At 33.4% G+C, this 6,993-nt stretch overlaps 1 protein-coding gene across 1 annotated transcript; it reads left to right on the top strand.

Moving 5' to 3' along the window:
• The first annotated feature begins 4,555 nt into the window (after positions 1-4,555).
• On the top strand, positions 4,556-6,993 carry LOC18036547 (uncharacterized oxidoreductase YuxG). The gene is made up of 5 exons (XM_006425787.2): positions 4,556-4,867; positions 5,021-5,280; positions 5,418-5,511; positions 5,659-5,770; positions 6,018-6,993. Exons 1-5 carry the CDS (start codon positions 4,729-4,731, stop codon positions 6,229-6,231), a joined length of 819 nt encoding a protein of 272 aa, XP_006425850.1. The 5' UTR covers positions 4,556-4,728; the 3' UTR covers positions 6,232-6,993.

Raw genomic sequence — 6,993 nt, 5'->3', positions numbered from 1 at the left:
ATATGGAGTAGTTTATAATATATATGTTTCTGCTTATAGGTGTTCAATGCAAATAAATGAATATTACTTGTAAAAATAAGCTATTAGACTATTAACTCATTCACTCTTGATCTTTGATTGATTGTTGATTTAATGATTCTCTCTCACTTTAAACTATCTACTAGTATTATTTAACAGTTGAATTAACTTATACGAGTATGACAACATTTTTAACATAGATCTATCCGAAGTCGAATGATATTAAAATCTAAGAAAACTCTCGGCCACCACGTTTTATTATCTAGCTAGCATGAGAATTATTGTAACGAAAGTTCTTACGACTTTGTGCTTATGACTTAGGAAGGACTAAATATTCCAACAAAACAAAAGTGCTACAATGTTTTTGCTAAATTCGAATGCCCAACGGGTCTCATTTATTTGATTATTTTTTGCTGCGCATTCTCGAAATCGACGAATCACACAACTCGAGAAAAAGAACAAAATCATTAAATATGCTCGAAAGAAAGCCGGTATGGTAGCTAGGCTCCAATCGTTAGCGTGCATGATGCCCCAGTGTTGTCGACGGATGTGGGACTAAATCTCAATTAATCAGCATACACCAATGGTTAAATGTAATAATTAAGTAATGAATTAAGGTTGCATTGCAGGTAGCTCTCTCCAAATTCAGACAATGGCATGTACGAGTAGGGCCGGGAGGGCCATGCCACTTGAACGAACAGCTGCTACGAAAGCTCTGCTTGTCCTCTTCTATTTCATTCTGATCGATTGGGGTTCATTGCTGGAGCCTGGATGATCATAATGGCAAAGGAATGTGACATTTTTATTTTAAATGAGAATATTGGGAGCATTTATAAATATACAGAAAATGACTGCACGCACGCCTTTGCATTCTTTCTGTCCTTTTTCTTTTAAATTTTTATAAATGGGTTCAGCTATTTTGAATCAGCTCTAAGATAAAGCAGCTCCGTTGGATGCACTCTGTCACAATTGTTTCATAATCAAGTATAGGTATCCAACGATTCTGGTGACTGCTCCATCTTAAAATTGATCCAAGGTAGCAACTGACTTTATAAATACATATTCAACTTGGGCTATATATAAAAGTTCTTTTTTCTTTTTTTCTTTTTTTAGGTTAAATTTAGCAAAACAATAATTAAATCTCATTTCCCCACATGCGAGCAGGTTTAGATTCTAAACCTATTTTCTCACTCGAAGAGCTTAACAAAACCAGTTAAGCAATACAGTAAACAAAAAGATAAAAGTTCGTAACTTCCTTGTCTTTGGTAACAATTTCTAATAAACGTTTCAATGGATTAATTAAGCATTTTAAGATCTTAATGATAAATGTTAGCGTGACGCCAAACATTGATAAAATGTATCGTCGCGTGAAAATGCATTATTTCTCTTCCTTGACATATGTAAGTGTATATTTCTTGAGAATCCAGAGCCATATATCCGAAACCACTCAGTAGTTAAAAAAGGATAAGACTCTTTTCATGTTTCAATTAAAATGAAAGTGAATTGGTTGAGGAGAGGATAATGAGGGCAGCTAGCGCGGCCACGCGTTATTCAAATAACTTGAAAGCATGTCAGAAGGATTGGGGATAGAACTTCTACTTTTGGTCCCACATTTAATGATTGAAAATTGAATCCTTAACCATTACTAATAAAATTGTATTAAATAATCAAAGAAATTTATAGCAGTACATAGATTTGCGTTTTGCTTTCTATCATTCTAAGAAATAAACAAATAACAGCTTACATGACATTAAGGCGTTGATTGAAAAATGAAAACTAATAAAAAATAATCTTGTGGTATTATATGATATTATCCATTAACTAATATATATATGCATGCTATGCAAGGTGTTGCCTTAAATTATATAAAGTTTGTAAATGGATCATTATCGAAGAGTGTGTTTGGGATGGGATTAAGGTTGAGCGAGCTATAAAGTTATAGCACTAAAGTGTTTAATAAATATTAATTATTGTAGTTTTGAAGTTATGTTGATATGATTTTTTATTTATATAATAAAAAATATATTATATCTTTAATAATTTTATTAAAATTATTATTTAAAATTTATATTTACTATATATTACTAATTTTTATTCATAATTATAATTTTATTTTCACAACAACTGTAGTTTAAAAGTTACAACATCTTAATTTCAAACGGATCTAAAGTGAGAAAGCATTAAAATGTATCGGAGAAAACGCGAGTTCACAGCCCAAAATGCATTTGCGAGAAATGTTTGGCAACTTAGAAAATTTCAGAATCCCGAAACTATCATACGAAATTAGTACAATGCAAATTCACATATATATATATATAGTCCCTTTTTTGTGAGCTAAAATATCAAAGAAGATTAGCCTTTTGGAAGTGATGAAAAATACTTTTTCATTCAAAATGAATATTGTTAAGTTGTTAAGTTGCAATGAATATTGGGATAGATGTTATAAGAACCTGCAAAATGAATATTGTTAAGTTGGCACTGAAGAGGGTTAGTGAGGGCACTTCAATGGTTAAGTTAGGTTAGTTTGAGAGCGAAGAGTGACTAGAGAGTAATGATGCAAAGAAAATGAGTTATTAGGAAAAAGATATCTTTCACCTATGAACTTTAACTTTTTTATTTGGAGTGTTTATGAGGTCGTCTTTGAGTTCATATAGACACGTACGAGAGACCCATTTGTGATGCTCTTAGTCTAAAAAATTAATCATCAACTATAAGATAATCATTTAATTCAAAAAATAAAATTACTAAGTTAGATTTACTCTAGATGCATGCTTTAATTTTAATAGTAGGAATGAACAAATTTAAAATTTTATTTTAAATTATAATGTGATAGATGACATGTTGTTATTCATTGAGCGACTGATCATTTTACATAAATTTTAAATTAATTAATTTCTTTTATCTCATCATCCTCTCGTTACATGTCATATTAGAATAATTTATCTAGCTGCTAGCTAGCCAGCAATGAAAAAAGATTTAATGTCTGCCACCAACCAATTAGCCTACAGTATGTTTTTAATAGTAACCATATCTGATAGTAAATGTATATTTAATATTTATCTCTATAATCATACGGTTATTAATAGTGTTATACCGTTGAACAGCTCCAACATAACCAGACCCATATACTGATCATGTATACTTGAAAATCATGTTTAATCGGAAGAAATAAGAGAAGAGAGAAGAAGTGGGGAAAAGAGAGAAGGGGAGAAAATAAAAGAAAGAATATTAAATTTCATTATTTATTTTGACATGTAATTTATTTATTTTCTCTCTTCTCCTTTCCTTTCCTTTCCTTTCCTCTATCGAAAATTGTGGTTATCTCCCTTTAATGAAAATGATTTTCAAGTCCTATATCCAATTTTATTTACCTAGCTAGCTCCTCCATGAGAATCACGTCTTTCCCTTTAAAAACTAGAAGAAATAACAATACCACAAAGCATTTATTGTCACATGCATTCGCGGAAAATAAGAACAAATTCTTATCAGAAAGCCATTTGTCAGGAAGACAATGTCATTGTCGAGCGTTTCAGGCATCTTTGACAAATAAGTTGTTAAGATTAATTTGTTAGCTATGAACAAAATAAAATTTTCACATACGAGGGCGTATATCAATTTGTATATGCAATCAAAGCTTAATTTGTGTTAAGGGGAAACTGCATAAACATGGAAATATGGTAGAAAGTTAAGCGAAGAGGGAGCAATTAATATGCACATGAGTATATTGAACACCCCCCTCATCGTGTTGATATTAAGGCTCCTTTTTATATTACGGTGTTGAGGCTAAAAAGTTACCCTTTCTTGCGAAATCATTGAAATGATAACTTTAACAATGAAATAAAAACTTTAATTGCGGAAAAAAAAAGTTAATAGTAGTGGATAAATGTGATTCTTAAAGTTGACAGTTTAAAAAAATTAAAATATTAAAAATCTTTATCAAATAATTATATGAAAATTTAATTTAATTTTTAAACCATAATTAGAAGTATTTACTAAACTGAACACCAGTGATTGTTCTAACCTAAAATCTGAGAAAAATAAATAAACTTAAATTAGGAAAAACTTTGGTAAGAGAGAGTTGGGCAATTATGAATATGTGTGTGTATAGTCATTCTTTAGTAAGGGAATTCTCATTTTTATTGAGGATTCTAATAAAATAAAATAAATTTTCATATTTCAATATGCTAACAGATAAAAAATATAGTTTTTAATGTATAAAATTATATATTTTTTTTATATTTTAGACTCGTGTATGTATATGTATACATACATACATATACACACACAAATACGTATATAATCATTTTTAAATAAGAAAATTCTCATTTTAACTGAGAATATTAATAAAAAATAAAAAATCACATTTTAATATGCTAACAAATAAAAAATCTATTTTTTAATGTATAAAATTTTACATTTTTTAAAATATTTTAGTGATATAATTATTTTAACAAAATAAAAATATACTCATTAATGAATTACTCTCTCTATATATACATGTATAGGGAGGCGAAGACTTCAAGAGCAGATAAGCAAATGTTTTCAAAGAGAAATGGCTGTTGGTGTCCCTAAGAAGAAAATTAAAGCATAATAGAAAAGCCCACCCAGTAGCCACTGACTCATCCAGAATCTCTCCTTCTTCTTCGTCATAAGAAGATAGAATTAGTCTAGTGTCTGTTGTTATTAGAAAAGGATAGCAATTTTGCAAAGATGAGAAACATGACAAGCTCTGGTAGTTCTTGCAGAGGCATCGCTGCCATTGTTGGCGTTGGCCCCAATCTGGGTCGATCAATTGCCCGCAAGTTTGCCCATGAAGGTTACACAGTCGCCATCCTCGCCCGTGACCTAGGTAAGGTATCCCTCTCTGCAGGAGGTTTGGTTCCTCTAGGAAAAACGTTACAATTAATTCTCGCCCGCCGTGTTGAAGACCTAATTATAAGTATTAAGTAAAATAACATTAAACTATATGTTTCTCCCTTTCTTTCTCTCATAATAACTGCAGGAAGACTATCAAGATTTGCAGACGAGATAGCGAGGGAAGAGAAATCTCAAGTATTTGCAATAAGAATCGACTGCTCGGACTCAAGAAGTGTGAGAGAGGCATTTGAAGGAGTTCTTTCACTTGGATTTGTTGAAGTGCTTGTTTACAACGCGTATCAGCCAGTTTCTTGGCAACCCACTAACTTTACTGAAATCAGCTTCGATTCTTTTCAGAAATCCATCGCTATCTCCTCCCTCGGTGCATTTCTTTGTGCTCAACAGGTACCAGTACCCACCGTCGAGCACGCTAATTCCTCTCTGACATATGCTGATCGGATAAATTTTCTGGCTAGCTAGTGATCTCACCAAATTAAAATACCATCTAAAATTAAATATGGTTATTTGATTGATGATGCAAGGTTCTTTCTGGCATGGTGGAAAGAGGAAAGGGAACAATTATCTTCACCGGTTGTTCAGCTTCTCTCAACGGCATTGCGGGTTTCTCTGAACTATGTAAAAATTAATTATTTTTATTAAACTCTGAACTGAAAGATTCGCCCGAAGCATCAATATTAGATTCATTGATTCCTTTCGATTAATCATAGTTAACCTTTAAAAAAGCTTTGTTTTGTTAATAATTGGAATTATGGCATGAGACAGGCTGCGGGAAATTCGCAACGAGAGCTCTGTCGCAGTGCCTGGCGAGAGAGTTCCAACCCCTTGGTGTTCACGTCGCGCATGTCATCATCGATGGTGTTGTTGGCCCACCTAGGTTTTTTTTTTTCCACTTACTCTCTCCTATTTCTTCACTCACTCTTCGGTCTTCACCCCTTCGTTACCCTGATTTATTGATTCATTCACAATATTAAAGAGGATTCTATCATCCATCCATCATCCATCTGTAACAACGTTACTTTGGATGTTGACGTTACATATGATTCCAATATTCTTTATTATGATTTTTTTCCTTTAATTTTAATTTCAATAAATAAGAAATTAATTAAGATAATAAAATGCAGGGGGCCGCGGGCGTCGAGTCAGGGAACGTGGGTTGGGGAGCAACAACAGATAAGCGGAGGAGGAGGAGGAGGAGGAGGAGATGAAGGGTGCACGCCGATGATGATGGACCCGGACTCGCTGGCTCAGACCTACTGGCACTTGCATATTCAAGACCGGACAGCTTGGACCCTGGAGATCGACCTCCGCCCTTCCAACGCTGCTTCACTCTATTAGCTCTAGTTTTGTAAAAAATATCAGTCTTACTACATCATCATCAGATGGTGGAAATTGATTTCCCTCTGTTGTGTACGCATGTGCAACGCTTAAAGTTGTTATTAATTAGGGGGTGATGCTAAAAGTTTGTTACTGATTTAATTGGTTAATTTGAGTGTGATTGAAGAAGGGCAGAAGCTGATTTTGCGGTTAAGGACATGGTTGCGTGTGATGCCATAATTCATCTGTTATATTGTGTTGAGAAGGATCCAAGTGCGGGGAGACAATGATCGAAAAAGGCGAAATTAGGTTCTAGTTGACGACTGGGATGGGGACACTATTTGCATGGATAATACAACGGCTTCGTGTTCTCATTCAGGACACACACGATGATGGTCTTCTCTGAAGTCCTTTTTTTTTTTTTTTTTGCCTTCCAATTTTTTTTCTCTTTTCCATAAAGTAGAGAAAGAAGTACAAAATAAATAAAGAGCCGCTGTTCATGAATCTTGTTCGAGCTGAGACGCGTATCAGAATAGCTTGCAATTAAAGGAGAGCCAGCTACGGTATTTCTTTCCGGAGCCGTCATTTGGTGGGGCTTCAGTCTTCGTGTCATAATTGTTTAACGGACAACAATTGGGCAACGCAGTCAATAGATTCCACTTCACACCTCAATTATCGAACCAAAAGTATCTTGTCCAATCACAGAACTTGAAAAATAATGCCGTGTTCCGTGTAGAAAAATGATTGGGGAGCTACGTTCTGCCAAAAGACTTGATAAAAATA

Source organism: Citrus clementina, unplaced genomic scaffold (assembly GCF_000493195.1).
Source record: "Citrus clementina cultivar Clemenules unplaced genomic scaffold, Citrus_clementina_v1.0 scaffold_7, whole genome shotgun sequence".
Classification (NCBI taxonomy): domain Eukaryota; kingdom Viridiplantae; phylum Streptophyta; class Magnoliopsida; order Sapindales; family Rutaceae; genus Citrus; species Citrus x clementina.
The sequence above is the reverse complement of the archived record's forward strand: the minus strand, read 5'-3'. Positions and strand labels throughout refer to the sequence as shown.

What these genes read in the sequence shown, in the direction of transcription:
- LOC18036547 (XM_006425787.2), top strand. Translation starts at nt 4,729, where the DNA reads ATGAGAAACATGACAAGCTCTGGTAGTTCTTGCAGAGGCATCGCTGCC. An exon ending in CATCCTCGCCCGTGACCTAG is followed by an intron (nt 4,868 to 5,020) that starts GTAAGGTATCCC and finishes TAATAACTGCAG; the next exon opens with GAAGACTATCAAGATTTGCA. An exon ending in GGTGTTGTTGGCCCACCTAG is followed by an intron (nt 5,771 to 6,017) that starts GTTTTTTTTTTT and finishes AATAAAATGCAG; the next exon opens with GGGGCCGCGGGCGTCGAGTC.